At 38.2% G+C, this 17,956-nt stretch overlaps 1 protein-coding gene across 8 annotated transcripts in view; it reads right to left on the minus strand.

Moving 5' to 3' along the window:
• The window catches only part of MROH9 (maestro heat like repeat family member 9), a 98,610-nt gene that overhangs the window by 44,372 nt on the left and 36,282 nt on the right, over positions 1-17,956 (minus strand). For all 8 annotated transcript variants that reach the window (XM_049112302.1, XM_025430375.3, XM_025430381.3 and 5 more), the window contains one exon: positions 54-189. In XM_049112302.1, coding sequence (XP_048968259.1) covers positions 54-189 — 136 coding nt within the window. The remainder of the gene's footprint in view (positions 1-53; positions 190-17,956) is intronic.

The raw sequence follows: 17,956 nt of genomic DNA on the forward strand, positions 1-17,956 counted from the left end.
AATTAGGGACAGATTCTTAGTATCTATTAGAGGAGATGGTAAATCATTCTTACCATTCTGACACTTTGCAATCCAGAGTAGGTAACACATTCCCAAGGATGCTTGATGTGTGATTAAGGGATCATTATGAAAACACAGAAGAGACAATTCTGCTGCCAGGACACCCAAACATGGAGCATCAATACTTGCCTAGGTGGGAAAACAAAGGAGAAAAATGCATTTGTTATGCATGGTCAACATTAAATGTCTGCATCCGATCCTCTAGTATATATCAGGTTAGGATTAGAGGATGAGTTTCAGAATTTACAAAATCTATATTCAAATTTGTTACTGAGCCTCAGTTTCCTCATCTATGAAATGTGGATAACAAATGCTACTTTATAATAGTTATTGTGGAGACTATTTATGACAAAAAAAAGTTCTTAGCAAAGTGCTTCGAAATAATAGCAAATCAAGAAATGCTAGTTTCTACTCCATTAATCAAGTAGTAATTTTCAGGTAGCAAATTCCAAGGATATTGAGGCAGGGGATGGATACCCAAAAACTTCCATGCTTTTTTCTTTATATATGATACACTTCAGATGACTTTGTAAACCACTGGAGAAATGTTAACTTTTCCTCCTGGAATTGTTCTGATTCTTCCCAGAGAAATTCATTTTTTAAAACTCAGAGCATTTACTTCTAGATGTCAAAGCTACTATTACAACATTTGTGTATTTCCTCCTACAATTTCCTTGACACACAGGCTGCTCAGATATTTAGATTTTCATCTTGATTCAGTTGTCAGGAAGAAAAGAGAGATGGAAGAGACATTCTGCTTTTGTGAAGGTTTGAGTACCATTACCATTTTTTTTAAACAAAAAGAACTCTGTTTAAATGTATTTGGTAAACTAGTAGGCCTTCTTGTTTCTAAGACAGGTGATTACTTTTCCTAAATAGATGCTTTGAGGATTAGAGCAAATGTTGGTGGTAAAAGAGTTCAAGTCAGCCCACTGGGAGGATTGATTCTAAGACCTCCTTCTCCTTCTCTTTTCCTGTCTCATATGTCTTTTTGTTTCTATTTCTCACGTTGCTTGACCAACCTCTCTCTCAATCTTACACACATACACACATACATACACACATGTGCCCACAAAGTTATTCCTAAAGAAGAATGTGAAATGACCTGGGTCATGGGTCAAGGGCATAAGTGAACAGGATACTGAGAATGATGGTCTCAGTAGAAGGGCAGATAAACTTTTTCTTCTGTGGATATTCTCTGATTCTTTCTGCTTATTTATTTATTTATTTATTTATTTATTTATTTATTTATAAGGCTGGCCATGGTGTCTCTTTATTCTAGGAGTCTATGACTTAGGAGAATCTAGAAGCAGTATAGGTTGCCTCTACTCTAGGCTCTAGGGAAACATGTTTCCTTTCCTTGGGTATTCTTCACTTTGGAGTTGCATTCCAACCTTCTTTTTCCATTGAATGGCAAGATTTTAAGAATCACCATTGCACTGTAGGTCTAAGGAAAAAGAGCAAAACGTTGTGTTTCTGTATTGGCTATGATGGAGGAATACTTCTGTTAGCTCAGTTCATAGACGTTGGGCACAATTTATAGGAGATTGCCCCTAAAGTCTTATTGTATTATAATTTTCCCTCAAATTGCCTTTCTGATTATCCATTCTCAAGAACTTGTGTTTGTGCAATTCTTACCAGGTGTTTTTGTAAAATGAAGCTATCAGTGGTCTGTCTACTGTTTGCTAGATCACGTCTGCATAGGTGTGGTCTCTATTGTAGGTGTGGCCATGTCTAGATTGTATGGCATGTTTGAGGAGGATGGGGAACATGACCTTGGGTAGGACAAGATAGGAAGAAGGCTATATGAACTGTGGAGCAGACTGATAATGCACTACACAGCCCTCTCAGAAGTATGCCACTCATAGCTACACCCTCTCCAACATAAGACTTTGGAAACTTCCAATACAATATGACTCTGTTTTTATAGAAAATATATCCAAGGGCTGAAAGAAAAAAAAAAAAGAGTCAATTCTGGAGAAAAGTAGCTTCTCAGTATTCATTCCAAGCCTAAATATTTCTGCTTGGTTTTCTGACCCTTTCTTACTGGATTCCTTCCTTGTAGATCTGGTCCCTCCAGTTCCTCATCTTAACAATAATAATAGCTTTAGGTGCTAAATTCCAGCGGCAATCACTCCTAAGTTTTTTAACTGATTCTTTGGGAAGTCACCTCTTTACCTCTCATAACAGACTTCCATTTCTATTCTAATATCAGTTTAGGATATTGCTTATCTCTTCCTTGCTATGATAAATTAGGGTTTAGTTTAATTACATCCTTCCACTTTGCCACAGTCCTCTCAATATTGCATATTACCAGTTATTTGTATTATATTTTTAGTCATTTCTTTTTTTGTTTGTTTTTGTAATATAGTAATACTTTTATGTCTTCATAACTTGCAGATCTTGTTGATCCTCCACTTTATAAAGTAGGTGTTTTGAAGCACTCTTATTTCCCTTCAACTTTCTTCTGTCACTTTTTCTACTTCCCTACTTCTTTTGCTTGTACTTTATTTTGCATTTTTTGTGGCAAAAAAATAGACACAACTTAAAATTTACCATTTTAAAATTTCAAAGTACATAACTCGGTGACATTAGGTTCATTCACAATGTTGAGCAACCATCACCTTTCTCTAGCTCTAAATCTTTTTCTTTTTTTTCTGAGAGAGAGAGAGAGCATGAGCAGGGGGAGGAGACACAGAGGGAGAGGGAAAGAAAGAATCTTAAGCAGGCTTAGTGCTGAGCTCAGAGCCCAGTGTGGGGCTCAATTTCATGACCAAGGGTCTGATGCTTAACTGACTGAGCCAACCAAGCACCCCTCTAGCTTTAAATCTTTTCATCATGTCAATGAAAACCATATACTATTAACCAGTCATTCCTTATCCTCTGTCCTCCTAGTTCCTGGCAACCTCAGAGCTGCTTTCATTGTCTGTGGATTTGCTTATTCTGCTCTTTCATGAAATGAAATCATACAACAATAACAATAATAATAGCTTTAGGTGCTAAATTCCAGCGGCAATCACTCCTAAGTTTTTTAACTGATTCTTTGGGAATCAAAGCTTTTTGTGCTAGTTTTTTTTTTCTTTAAAGATTTTTTTTAAAGATTTATTTATTCACAAGAGACATATATATATATATATATATATATATATATATATAGAGAGAGAGAGAGAGAGAGAGAGAGAGAGACGCAGAGACACAAGCAGAGGGAGAAGCAGGCTCCATGCAGAGAGTTTGTTGTGGGACTCCATCCCGGGACTCTAGGATCACACCCTGAACCAAAGGCAGACACTCAACTGTTGAGACACCCAGGCATCCCTTGTGCCTAGTTTCTTTCACTAAGTGTAATGTTTTCAAGTTTTATTAATCTTGCAGTATAGATCTGAATTCATGTATCTTTCTGGCTGAGTGATATTCCATTGTATGAATATACTACATTTTATTTGTCCATTCACTTTGCTGATGGACATTTAGGCTGTTTGCACTTCTTGAATATTGTGAATTGTGCTATGATGAATATTTGTATATAAGCTTTTGTTTGAACAACTGTTTTAAATTCTGTTGGCTATTTACCTAGGATTGCTGGGTCATATGTAATTCTATATTTAACTTGTTGAAGAACCACAAAACTATTCACTGCATTTTTGTTTTTGTTTTGTTAAGTTTATAGCATTTGCATTGTATTTAGTAACTTATTTGAGTTTTTTTGTGATTGATCTATAGATTGACTCTAAAAGTTGAAAATCAATAATGTGGTCTTGTTATTGTGACTAAGTAAAATTGTCCAATGCCTAGGCCATGATCACTCTAGTTATATTTTCTTTTGCTATATCAATATGTCTTCTCTACTCTTTTTGAGACTAAAGTCTCACCTGTGCCCTGAATTACCTCTCTATTTTTGATAATCATGTTTTTATCTTTATTTATCTTGGGCTGACTCTTATATTGGGAAGGTTTAATCAAATGTCTGGCAAATCTTGGTTATCTAGTCATACTTAAAAATGTAATCCTTCTTGGTAGGGTTATGTATGTGAGGAAGACTTGTCAACAAGTGGGCTTTACATTAGAGTGGTTATGTGGGGAAGCTTGGAGTCATGCTGAAATACATCTAAACAATATAATCAAGGATTTTGTTGGGGATTTTCTAAACATTTTGAGAAAAACTCAAATTTTGCCTGCTAATGGACCATGTCCCTGTAGAATATAGTGTGTATGTTAAGGTGGATGGAAGGCAATAGAGATTCTTCTATATAAGCTTTCAATGAATCCTTTCAGTTAATGCGTATATTTTTAGCCTTCCATTGTCTCTCACCCTTCATCATTACTGGGCTTCCATAGCTCCAACTTCTCCAGGGCTGCACAAGGCAAACTGCTTCCTGAAAAGCTATACCCCATCCTAATGTTCAAGCGCATCTGCCTTTTAGCTTCCTATGCTAGGCTTTGTCAGTTACCATTTTCTGTATTTTCTATCATCCAGAAGTTTATTGACATCACTAGTCCATTGAAGATGTTCATTAATCTCACAAATGTAACTACTACCATTTTGTGAGAACTTTAGAGGCAGAGGAGAAAAAGGCATGTGGACAATCTGTTAGCTTTGAGTAGAAACACTCCACCCATCTTTTTATTTACTTTTAAAATTTCAATTCCAGTTAGTAAACATACAGTATTATATTAGTTTCAGGAGTACAATACAGTGATTCAACAGTTCCATACACCATCCAGTGCTCATCAGGACAACTGCACTCCTTAGTCCCCATTAGTATTTAACCCATATCCCCACATGCCTCCCATCTGGTAACCATCAGTTTATTCTCTATAGTTAAGAGTCTGTTTCTTGGTTTGTGTCTCCCTCTCTTTCTTTCCCCCTTTGTTCATTTGTTTTGTTTCTTAAATTCCACATATGAGTGAAATCATATGGCATTTGTCCTTCTTTGACTGACTTATTCTGCTTAGTGTTATACTTTCTAACTCCATCCTTGTAGTTGCAAATGGCAAGATTCATTCTTTTATATGGCTGAGTAATATTCCATTGGATATATTATATCACATCTTCTTTATCTGTTTATCAGTTGATGGACATTTGGGCTGTTTCCATATCTTGGCTACTGTAAATAATACTGCTTGATAAACATAAGGCTGCATGCATCCCTTTGAATTAGTATTTTTGTATTCTTTGGGTAAGTATCCAGTAGTCCAGTTCCTAGATCATTGGATATTTCTATATTTAACTTCTTAAGGAAGCTTCATACTGTTTTTCAGAGTGGCTGCACCAGTATGCACTCCCACCAACAGTGCCAGAGGATCCTTTTTCTCCACATCCTTGCCAAAACCTATTGTTTCTTGTGGTTTTGATTTTAGCTATTCTGACAGATAGCTCTTTGTAGTTTTGATTTACATTTCCTTGATAAGGGATGAGGAGCATCTTTTCATGTGTCTGTTGGCCATATGAGTGTTTTCTTCAGAGAAATGTCTATTCATATTTTCTTCCCATATTTTAATTGGATTATATGCCTTTTGAGTGTTGAGTTTTACAAGTTCTTTGTATGTTTTGGATACTAACACCTTATCAGATATGTCATTTGCAAATATCTTCTCCCATTCAGTAGATTGTCTTTTAGTTTTGATTGTTTCCTTCGCTGTGCAAAGATTTTTATTTTGATGTAGACCCAGTAGTTTATTTTTGCTTTTGTTTCCCTTGCTTCAAAGGAATCTATCCAGAAAAAAGTTGCTATGGCCAATGTCAAAGAAGTTACTGTCTGTGTAGAAAACATTCTAGAAGAGATTCTAGGATTTTCGTGGTTTCGGATCTCACATTGAGATCCTTAATCCATTTTGAGTTTATTATTGTGTATGGTATAATCAAGTGGTCAGTTTCATTCTTTTGCATGTTGCTGTCCAGTTTTCCCAACACCATTGTTGAAGACATTGTCTTTACCCATTGCATATTTTTGCCTCTTTTGTAAAGATTAATTGACCATATAATTGTAGGTTTATTTCTGGGTTTTCTATTATGTTCTATTGATCATGTGTGTGCTTTTGTGCCAGTACCACACTGTTTTGATTACTAACAGCTTTGTAATATAAGTTAAGTCCAGAATTGCAATGTCTCCAGCTTTGTTTTTCTTTTTCAAGATTGCTTTGGCTTTTGGAGTTTTTTTTGTGCTTCCATACAGATTATAGGATTATTTGTTCTAGTTCTATGAAAAATGGTGGTGGTATTTTCATAGAGATTGCATGAAATCTGTGGATTGCTTTGGGTAGTACAGACCTTTTAACAATATTTGTCTTCTAATCCATGAACATGCTTTGGGTAGTATAGACCTTTCAACAATATTTGTTCTTTGGGTAGATAGACCTTCTAACAATATTTGTTTTTCCAATCCATCTTTCCATTTCTTTGTGTCATCTTCAACTTCTTTCACAATGTTTTATAATTTTCAGAGTACAGGTCTTTAACCTCTTTGGTAAGTTTATTTCTAGGTATCTTACTTTTGGTGAAATTATAAATGGGATTGTTTTCTTAATTTCTTTTTTTTGCTGCTTAATTATTGGCATATAGAAATGCAACAGATATTCTGTGAGTTTACTGAATTTGTTTATCAGTTCTAGCAGTTTTTTGGTGGTTTTTTTTTTGGGGGGGGGGCGGTGTTCTATACATAGTATCATGTCATCTGCAAATAGTGAAAGCCTCACTTTTTCCTCACCAATTTGGATGCCTTTTATTTCTTTTTGTTTTCTGATTGCTGTGGTTAGGACTTCAGGTACTATGTTGAATAAAAGTGGTGAGAATGGACATCCTTGTCTTATTACTGATCTTAAAAGAAAAGCTCTCTGTTTTTCCTCAGTAAGGATGATTTTAGCTGTGGGCTTTTCATAGATGGCTTTTATTATGTTGAGGTATGTTCCTTCTAGACCTACTTTGTTGAGAGTTTTTTTTTTTTTTTAATCATGAATAGATATTGTACTTTGTCAAATGCTTTTCCTGCATCTATTGAAATGATCATTTGGTTCTTATCCTTTCTTTTATTGATGTGATGTATCACATTGATTTGTGAATATTGAATCACGCTTGCAACCTGGGAATAAATTCCACTTGATTGTGGTGAACGATTTTTTAGAATGTATTGGTGGATTCCTTTTGGTAATATTTTGTTGAGGATTTTGGATCTATAATCATCAGAGATGATCTGTAGTTCTCTTATTTTGTGGTGTCTTTATCTGGTTTCCATTTCACGGTAACGCTGGCCTCATAGGATGAATTTGGAAGTTTTCTTTCCTCTTTTGCTTTTTTGAAATAGTTTGAGAAGACTAGGCTTTAACTCTTCTTTAAATGTTTTGTAGAATTACCTATCTTGTCCTGGACTTTTGTTTGTTGTGAGTATTTTTATTACCAATTCAATTTCATTGCTGATAATCAGCCTGTTCAAATTTTCTATTTATTCCTGTTTCAGTTTTGGTAGTTGATATGTTTATAGGAATTTATTCACTTCTTCTATGTTGTCCAATTTGTTGGCATATCATTTTTAATAATAGTCTTTATTTTTCTGTGGTTATGGTTCTCTCATTTGTGATTTTATGTATTTGAGTCTTTTCTCTTTTTCTTTTCCCACAGAGTCTGGCTAGAGGTTGATCAATTTTATTGATTTCTTCAGAGAACCAGCTCCTGGTTTTATTGATGTTTTTTTTGGGGGGGTTCTTTTCTTTAAATTCTATATTACTTATTCCTGCTCTAACATTTATTATTTCCTTTCTTCTGCTAGTTTTAGGTTTTGTTTGTTGTTCTTTTTCTAGCTCCTTAGGTAAAAGGTTAGGTTGTTTATTTGAGATTTCTCTTACTTCTTGAGGTAGGCCTATATTGTTATAAACTCCCCTCTTAGAACTGCATTTGCTGCATCCCAAAGGTTTTGAACCATGTGCTTTCATTTTCATTTGTTTCCATGTAATTTTAAATTTTCTTCTTTTAGTTCCTGCTTAATCCATTCTTTGTTTAGTTGAATGTTATTTGACTTCCATTTATTTGTGGTCTTTCCAGATTTTTTTCTTGTGGTCAATTTCTAGTTTCATAATGTTGTGGTCAGAAAAGATACATGGTATAACTTTGGTCTTTTTTAACTTATTGAGGCTTTTTTCATGCTCTAGTATGTGATCTATTTGAGAGAAGTGTTCTGTTCACTAAAAGTAAGTATATTCTGCTGTTTTAGAATGAGTGCTCTGAGTATCTTTTATATTCTTCTGATCTTGTGAGTCAGTCAAAACCACTGTTTCCATGTTGATTTTCTGTTTGGATGATCTGTTCATTAATGTAAATGGGGTGGTGAAGTCCCTTACTATTATTATATTATTATCAGTTAATTCTTTTATGCTTGCCATTAATTGTTTTATGTATTTGAGTGCTCCCATGTTGGGTGCATAAATATTTACAATTGTTGTATCTTGTTGGATTGTCTGTTGTATTATTATATAGTGCTCTCCTTTGTCTCTTCTTACAGTCTGTTTTAAAGTCTAGTTTGTCCAATATACGTTTTGCTACTCTTTCTTTTTTTTAATAAATTTATTTTTTATTGGTGTTCAATTTACCAACATACAGAATAACACCTGGTGCTCATCCCGTCAAGTGCCCCCTTCAGTGCCCGTCACCCATTCACCCCCACCCCCCATGCTCCTCCCCTTCCACCACCCCTAGTTCATTTCCCAGAGTTAGGAGTCTTTATGTTCTGTCTCCCTTTCTGATATTTGTCACACATTTCTTCTCCCTTCCCTTATATTCCCTTTCGCTATTATTTATATTCCCCAAATGAATGAGAACATATAATGTTTGTCTTTCTCCGATTGACTTACTTCACTCAGCATAATACCCTCCAGTTCCATCCACGTCAAAGCAAATGGTGGGTATTTGTCGTTTCTAATGGCTGAGTAATATTCCATTGTATACATAGACCACATCTTCTTTATCCATTCATCTTTTGATGGACACTGAGGCTCCTTCCACAGTTTAGCTATTGTGGACATTGCTGCTAGAAACATCGGGGTGCAGGTGTCCCGGCATTTTATTGCATCTGTTTCTTTGGGGTAAATCCCCAACAGTGCAATTGCTGGGTCGTAGGGCAGGTCTATTTTTAACTCTTTGAGGAACCTCCACACAGTTTTCGAGAGTGGCTGCACCAGTTCACATTCCCACCAACAGTGTAAGAGGGTTCCCTTTTCTCTGCATCTTCTCCAACAGTTTGTTGTTTCCTGCCTTGTTAATTTGCCCCATTCTCACTGGTGTGAGGTGGTATCTCATTGTGGTTTTGATTTGTATTTCCCTGATGGCAAGTGATGCAGAGCATTTTCTCATGTGCATGTTGGCCATGTCTATGTCTTCCTCTGTGAGATTTCTCTTCATGTCTTTTGCCCATTTCATGATTGGATTGTTTGTAGAGTTTAATAAGTTCTTTATAGATCTTGGAAACTATCCCTTTATCTGATATGTCATTTGCAAATATCTTCTCCCATTCTGTAGGTTGTCTTTTAGTTTTGTTGACTGTATCCTTTGCTGTGCAAAAGCTTCTTATCTTGAAGAAGTCCCAATAGTTCATTGTTGCTTTTGTTTCTTTTGCCTTCATGGATGTATCTTGCAAGAAGTTACTGTGGCCGAGTTCAAAAAGGGTGTTGCCTGTGTTCTCCTCTACGATTTTGATGGAATCTTGTCTCACATTTAGATCTTTCATCCATTTTGAGTTCATCTTTGTGTATGGTGAAAGAGAGTGGTCTAGTTTCATTCTTCTGCATGTGGATGTCCAATTTTCCCATCACCATTTATTGAAGAGACTGTCTTTCTTCCAATGGATAGTCTTTCCTCCTTTATCGAATATTAGTTGACCATAAAGTTGAGGGTCCACTTCTGGGTTCTCTATTCTGTTCCATTGATCTATGTGTCTGTTTTTGTGCCAGTACCACACTGTCTTGATGACCACAGCTTTGTAGTACAACCTGAAATCTGGCTTTGTGATGCCCCCAAATATGGTATTCTTTTTTAAAATTCCCCTGGCTATTCGGGGTCTTTTCTGATTCCACACAAATCTTAAAATAATTTGTTCTAACTCTCTGAAGAAAGTCCATGGTATTTTGATAGGGATTGCATTAAACGTGTAAATTGCCCTGGGTAACATTGACATTTTCACAATATTAATTCTGCCAATCCATGAGCATGGGATATTTTTCCATCTCTTTGTGTCTTCCTCAATTTCTTTCAGAAGTGTTCTATAGTTTTGAGGGTATAGATCCTTTACCTCTTTGGTTAGGTTTATTCCTAGGTATCTTATGCTTTTGGGTGCAATTGTAAATGGGATTGACTCCTTAATTTCTCTTTCTTCAGTCTCATTGTTAGTGTATAGAAATGCCACTGACTTCTGGGCATTGATTTTGTATCCTGCCATGGTACCAAATTGCTATATGAGTTCTAGCAATCTTGGGGTGGAGGCTTTTGGGTTTTCTATGTAGAGCATCATGTCATCAGCGAAGAGGGAGAGTTTGACTTCTTCTTTGCCAATTTGAATGCCTTTAATGTCTTTTTGTTGTCTGATTGCTGAGGCTAGGACTTCCAGTACTATGTTGAATAGCAGTGATGAGAGTGGACATCCCTGTCTTGTTCCTGATCTTACGGGAAAGGCTCCCAGTGCTTCCCCATTGAGAATGATATGTGCTGTGGGCTTTTCGTAGATGGCTTTTAAGATGTTGAGGAATGTTCCCTCTATCCCTACACTCTGAAGAGTTTTGATCAGGAATGGATGGTGTATTTTGTCAAATGCTTTCTCTGAATCTAATGAGAGGATCATATGGTTCTTGGTTTTTCTCTTGCTGATATGATGAATCACACTGATTGTTTTACGAGTGTTGAACCAGCCTTGTATCCCGGGGATAAATCCTACTTGGTCATGGTGAATAATTTTCTTAATGTATTGTTGGATCCTATTGGCTAGTATCTTGTTGAGAATTTTTGCATCATGTTCATCAGGGATATTGGTCTGTAATTCTCCTTTTTGGTAGGGTCTTTGTCTGGTTTTGGAATTAAGGTGATGCTGGCCTCATAGAACGAATTTGGAAGTACTCCATCTCTTTCTATCTTTCCAAACAGCTTTAGTAGAATAGGTATGATTTCTTCTTTAAACGTTTGATAGAATTCCCCTGGGAAGCCATCTGGCCCTGGACTCTTGTGTCTTGGGAGGTTTTTGAAAACCTGTTCAGGTTTTCTATTTCTTCCTGTTCCAGTTTTGGTAGTTTGTGGCTTTCCAGGAATGCATCCATTTCTTCTAGATTGCCTAATTTATTGGCTTATAGCTGTTCATCATGTGTTTTTAAAATCGTTTGTATTTCCTTGGTGTTGGTAGTGATCTCTTCTTTCTCATTCATGATTTTATTAATTTGAGTCTTCTCCCTCTTCTTTTTAATAAGGCTGGCTAATGGTTTATCTATCTTATTAATTCTTTCAAAGAACCAACTCCTGGTTCTGTTGATGTGTTCCATAGCTCTTCTGGTCTCAATTTCATTGAGTTCTGCTCGAATCTTTATTAACTCTCTTCTTCTCCTGGGTGTAGGATCTATTTGCTGTTTTTTCTCTAGCTCCTTTATGTGTAAGGTTAGCTTTTGTATTTGAGTTCTTTCCAGTTTTTGAATGGATGCTTGTATTGCGATGTATTTCCCCCTCAGGACTGCTTTTGCTGCATCCCAAAGATTTTGAACGGTTGTATCTTCATTCTCATTAGTTTCCATGAATCTTTTTAATTCTTCCTTAATTTCCTGGTTGACCCTTTCATCTTTTAGCAGGATGGTCCTTAACCTCCACGTGTTTGAGGTCCTTCAAAACTTCTTGTTGTGATTTAGTTCTAATTTCAAGGCATTATGGTCTGAGAATATGCAGGGGACGATCCCAATCTTTTGGTACCGGTTCAGACCCGATTTGTGACCCAGTATGTGGTCTATTCTGAAGAAAGTTCATGTGCACTTGAGAAGAATGTGTATTCAGTTGAGTTTGGATGTAAAGCTCTGTAGATATCTGTGAAATCCATCTCGGTCCAGTGTATCATTTAAAGCTCTCGTTTCTTTGGAGATGTTGTGCTTAGAAGACCTATCGAGTATAGAAAGAGCTAGATTGAAGTCACCAAGTATAAGTGTATTATTATCTAAGTATTTATTCACTTTGGTTATAATTGATTTATATATTTGGCAGCTCCCACATTCGGGGCATATATATTGAGGATTGTTAAGTCCTCTTGTTGGATAGATCCTTTATGTATGATATAGTGTCCCTCTTCATCTCTCACTACAGTCTTCAGGGTAAATTTTAGTTTATCTGATATAAGGATGGCTACCCCTGCTTTCTTTTGAGGACCATTTGAATGGTAAATGGTTCTCCAACCTTTTATTTTCAGGCTGTAGGTGTCCTTCTGTCTAAAATGAGTCTCTTGTAGACAGCAAATAGGTGGGTCCTGCTTTTTTATCCAGTCTGAAACCCTGCGCCTTTTGATGGGGTCATTAAGCGCATTCACGTTCAGAGTTACTATTGAAAGATATGAGTTTAGTGTCATCATGATATCTATTCAGTCCTTGTTTTTGTGGATTGTTCCACCGAACTTCTTCTTAAAGGGGAATTTTAAGAGTCCCCCTTAAAATTTCTTGCAGAGCTGGTTTGGAGGTCACATATTCTTTCAGTTCCTGCCTGTCTTGGAAGCTCTTTATCTCTCCTTCCATTTTGAATGAGAGCCTTGCTGGATAAAGTATTCTTGGTTGCATGTTCTTCTCATTTAGGACCCTGAATATATCCTGCCAGCCCTTTCTGGCCTGCCAGGTCTCTGTGGAGAGGTCTGCTGTTACCCTAATACTCCTCCCTATAAAAGTCAGGGATTTTTTGTTTCTTGCTGCTTTAAGGATCTTCTCATTATCTTTGGAATTTACAAGCTTAACTATTAAATGTCGAGGTGTTGAACCGTTTTTATTGATTTGGGGGGGGGGGGTCTCTCTATTTCCTGGATCTGAATGTCTGTTTCCCTTCCCAGATTAGGAAAGTTTTCAGCTAGGATTTGTTCAAATACATATTCTGGCCTTCTGGCCCTTTCGGCGCCCTCGGGAACCCCAACTAAACGTAGGTTTTTCTTCCTCAGGCTGTCGTTTATTTCCCTTAATCTATCTTCATGGTCTTTTGTTTGTCTCTTTTTTCCTCAGTTTCCCTCTTTGCCATCAACTTGTCTTCTATGTCACTCACTCGTTCTTCCACCTCGTTAAACCTCGTCGTTAGGACTTCTAGTTTGGATTGCATCTCATTCAATTGACTTTTAATTTTTGCCTGATTGGATTTAAATTCTGCAGTCATGAAGTCTCTTGAGTCCTTTATGCTTTTTTCTAGAGCCACCAGTAGCTGTATAATAGTGCCTTTGAATTGGCTTTCTGACATTGAATTGTAATCCTGATTTTGTAACTCTGTGGGAGAGAGGACTGTTTCTGATTCTTTCTTTTGAGGTGAGGTTTTCCTTCTAGTCAGTTTGCTCAGTGCAGAGTGGCCAAAAAGCAAGTTGTATTGGGAAAGGAGAAAAAGAGAGGAGAGAAAGAAGGAAAGAAAAGAGAAAAAGAAAAAAGAAAAAAAGGAAGAAAAAAAAGAAAAAAGAGAAGAAAAAGAGAAAAAAAAGAAAGAAATTTTATTATTTTTTTTAATTTATTTTTATTGGTGTTCAATTTACTAACATACAGAATAAACCCCAGTGCCCGTCACCCATTCACTCCCACCCCCCGCCCTTCTCCCCTTCTACCACCCCTAGTTCGTTTCCCAGAGTTAGCAGTCTTTACGTTCTGTCTCCCTTTCTGATATTTCCCACACATTTTTTCTCCCTTCCCTTATATTCCCTTTCACTATTATTTATATTCCCCAAATGAATGAGAACATATAATGTTTGTCCTTCTCCGACTGACTTACTTCACTCAGCATAATACCCTCCAGTTCCATCCACATTGAAGCAAATGGTGGGTATTTGTCATTTCTAATAGCTGAGTAATATTCCATTGTATACATAAACCACATCTTCTTTATCCATTCATCTTTCGTTGGACACCGAGGCTCCTTCCCCAGTTTGGCTATCGTGGCCATTGCTGCTATAAACATCGGGGTTCAGGTGTCCCGGCGTTTCATTGCATTTGTATCTTTGGGGTAAATCCCCACAGTGCAATTGCTGGGTCGTAAGGCAGGTATATTTTTAACTCTTTGAGGAACCTCCACACAGTTTTCCAGAGTGGCTGCACCAGTTCACATTCCCACCAACAGTGTAAGAGGGTTCCCCTTTCTCCACATCCTCTCCAACATTTGTGGTTTCCTGCCTTGTTAATTTGCCCCATTCTCGCTGGTGTGAGGTGGTATCTCATTGTGGTTTTGATTTGTATTTCCCTGATGGCAAGTGATGCAGAGCATTTTCTCATATGCATGTTGGCCATGTCTATGTCTTCCTCTGTGAGATTTCTGTTCATGTCTTTTGCCCATTTCATGATTGGATTGTTTGTTTCTCTGCTGTTGAGTTTAATAAGTTCTTTATAGATCTTGGAAACTATCCCTTTATCTGATATGTCATTTGCAAATATCTTCTCCCATTCTGTAGGTTGTCTCTTAGTTTTGTTGACTGTATCCTTTGCTGTGCAAAAGCTTCTTATCTTGATGAAGTCCCAATAGTTCATTTTTGCTTTTGTTTCTTTTGCCTTCATGGATGTATCTTGCAAGAAGTTACTGTGGCCGAGTTCAAAAAGGGTGTTGCCTGTGTTCTCCTCTACGATTTTGATGGAATCTTGTCTCACATTTAGATCATTCATCCATTTTGAGTTCATCTTTGTGTATGGTGAAAGAGAGTGGTCTAGTTTCATTCTTCTGCATGTGGATGTCCAATTTTCCCATCACCATTTATTGAAGAGACTGTCTTTCTTCCAATGGATAGTCTTTCCTCCTTTATCGAATATTAGTTGACCAAGAAAGAAATTTTAAAAAGGGGTTGGGGAAGCAAACAAATCAAAAAGCAAAACAAAACAAAACAAAAAAAAAAAACAGAAACCAAAATCAAACAAACAAACAAAAAAAACACACGGGGGAGTATCTTCTGATTCTGTATATTTTAAGTCCCTTGGCTTCCCCTGGAACTGGTCTGTCTGACTGGTCTTCTGGGGGAGGGGCCTGTTGTGCTGATTTTCAGGTGTTAGCACTTGGGGGAGCTGCTCTGCCCCTGCCTGGTGCAGGGCTCAGTGGGGGTTGTTTACCCCGTGAGGCCCCAGGAGGAACAACCGCAGTGGCTGGGCCAGCTCTGGAGCCCTGCATTCAGCCCCCGCAGGAACTCCGGAGCTCTCCGTCTGCAGGGCCTGGAGGCTCCGGGCGGGGCTGCTGATCTGCTCAGCTGGGGCAGGAGCGTCCTCGCTGTCCTGGGCCCTCCCGGCCTCTGCCTGTCCCTGGGGAGGCCGGATCCTGGGGTGTCCCGGTGCCCTGTGCTCCGGAGCCTGCGCTGTTGGATTCGCGCTCCCGCCCCGCAGCCCCCTCCGCGGAGCCGCCCCCGAGCCCCCCCGAGCTGCTCCCGCCCCGCAGCCCCCTCCGTGGAGCCGCCCCCGAGCCCCTCCGAGCTGCTCCGGGTCCCGCGGTGCGCGCTGCAGCCCTTAGGGAGCTCGGCGCACTCTCCCGGGCGCAGGTGTCTGTTAGTGTCCCAGGGAGCCCGAGGGCACCCCCGCCCTCCTGGGTCCTGCTCCACCTCCCTGCGAGCCCCTTTCCGCCCGGGAAGGTCGGTGCAGCTCCTGCTCCTCCGGGACGGGGCTCTCCTGTCCTGGGGACACTCGCCCCGGCCTCAGCCCGGCTCCTCGCGGGGTCCCTCCCCCTTGGAGGCCTTTTGTTTCTTTATTTCTTTTTCCCCGACTTCCTACCTTGATAGAAGCGCCAACTCTTCTCACTGTAGCGTTCCAGCTGGTCTCTCTTTAAATCTCAGGCCGAATTTGTAGATTTTCGGTAGAAATTCGTAGATTTTTCCTCTTACTCTTTCTTTTGATGTCCATTAGCTTGATAAATGTTTTTCTATTCCCTTGCTTTCAATATGCCGGTGTTTTCAGGTCTGAAATTAGTATCTTGTAGGAAGCATATAAATGGAGCTTTTTTTGTTTTGTTTTATCTATTCTGCTAGTCTATGTCTTTTGATTGGAGCATTTTATCTATTTACATTCAAAGTAATTATGATATATATGTATTTATTACAATTTTGTTATCTGTATTGTGGTTGATTATGAAAATTTTCTCTGATCCTTTCTTGTCTTCTATTATAGTTTGCTGGTTTTCTTTAGTGATATATTTGGATTTTTTCTTTATTTTTGCACGTTTATTCGTAGTTTTTGACATATGGTTACCCTTAGGTTTGTATTATAAGCTCTTCCATATATAGAAGTCTACATTAGGTTGATGGTTGCTTAAATTTGAACCCATTGTTTTCTCCTCTTCTCCCCACTTTTTAGGTATATGTTATCAGATTTTACATTTTTGGCTGATATTTTTTACAGAAATGTTAATTTTTATTGCTTTTGTGTTTCCCGTCTTTTTATTGGCCTTTGCTTTTTACTCACAGATTACCCTTTAGTATTTCTTCCAGGGCTGATTTAGTGGTCATGAACTCCTTTAGTTTTTATTTTTCAGGAAACTCTCTATCTCTCCTTCTATTTTGAATGACAGCCCTGCTGGATAGAATATTCTTGGCTGCAGATATTTCCCATTCATCACTTTGAATATATGATGCCACTGTCTTCTGGCCTGTCATGTTTATGTTGAAAAATCTCCTGCCAGCCTCATGGGCTTTCCCTTGTAACTGCCTAATGTCTTTTGTCCTGCTGCTTCAATTTTTTTTTCTTAATCACTGTATTTTGCCATTTTAATTACAACATATCTTGGTGTGAATCTGCTTTTGTTGATTTTGTTGGGGGATCTGGATATCTGTTTCCTTCCTGAGGACTTTTCAGATTTTATTTTTTCAAATAAAATTTCTTCCCGCTTTTTTCTTCTTTTCTTCTTCTGGGACTCCTACAATATGAATGTTATGTTTGATGGATTCTTATTTTGCACAATTCTTTTCTCTCTCTTTTTTTCAGCTTGATTATTTTCCATTACTCTGTCTCCTAGATCATTGATTTGTTCCTCTGCTTCTTCCAGCTTGCTGTTCATCAGTCATATTTCTGATTTCATCTACTGAGCCCTTTATCTATGTAATATAATTCTTTATCTCTGTGTTAATAGTCTCATTGGTGCTTTCCACTCTCTTCTCTAGTAAGTGTCTTTATGATCATTACTTTAAATTCTCTATCAGGTATGTCATTTATATGTTTTTTACTTACATCTGGCTGTGGGCTGGTCCTGTTCTTTTATTTGGGATTAATTCCTCAATCTTTTCATTTTGTCTAAGTCTCTGTATCTGTTTCTGTGCATTAGAACAGTCAGCTATGCCTCCTGTTCTTGAGGGTAATGGCCTTATGAAGAACAGGTCCTATGGTGCTCTGCAGTGTAGTGTCCCCTCTTTCCCAGGGCTTTTTGATTCAGGGAGTATCTCCAATGTATGTGTGTGCACTTTGCTGTTGTGTTCTGGCCACTTTATCCTTCAGACCAGGTGTTTGCAGAGGCCCTCTTTGCCTATTGTGGGGAATGTTTGGTTCCTGGCATGAATATGACAAGTTTTAACTAGGTGTGCTCTGGTCTGCTTGTAAGATGAGACTTGTTGCCATGACTACCAGAACCAAGGCACTGCAAAACTCCTGTGTCAAGAGACTCAGTGTGGCCAGGGGTTTGGGCCATTTTTCTGGGAAAGGAGACCTGCTGGGCTGGGACTGAGGCAAGTGTGATTGGGAAGGGTGGCTCTACTGAAACATGGAGAGA

This window comes from Canis lupus, chromosome 7 (assembly GCF_003254725.2).
Source record: "Canis lupus dingo isolate Sandy chromosome 7, ASM325472v2, whole genome shotgun sequence".
Classification (NCBI taxonomy): Eukaryota; Metazoa; Chordata; class Mammalia; order Carnivora; family Canidae; genus Canis; species Canis lupus.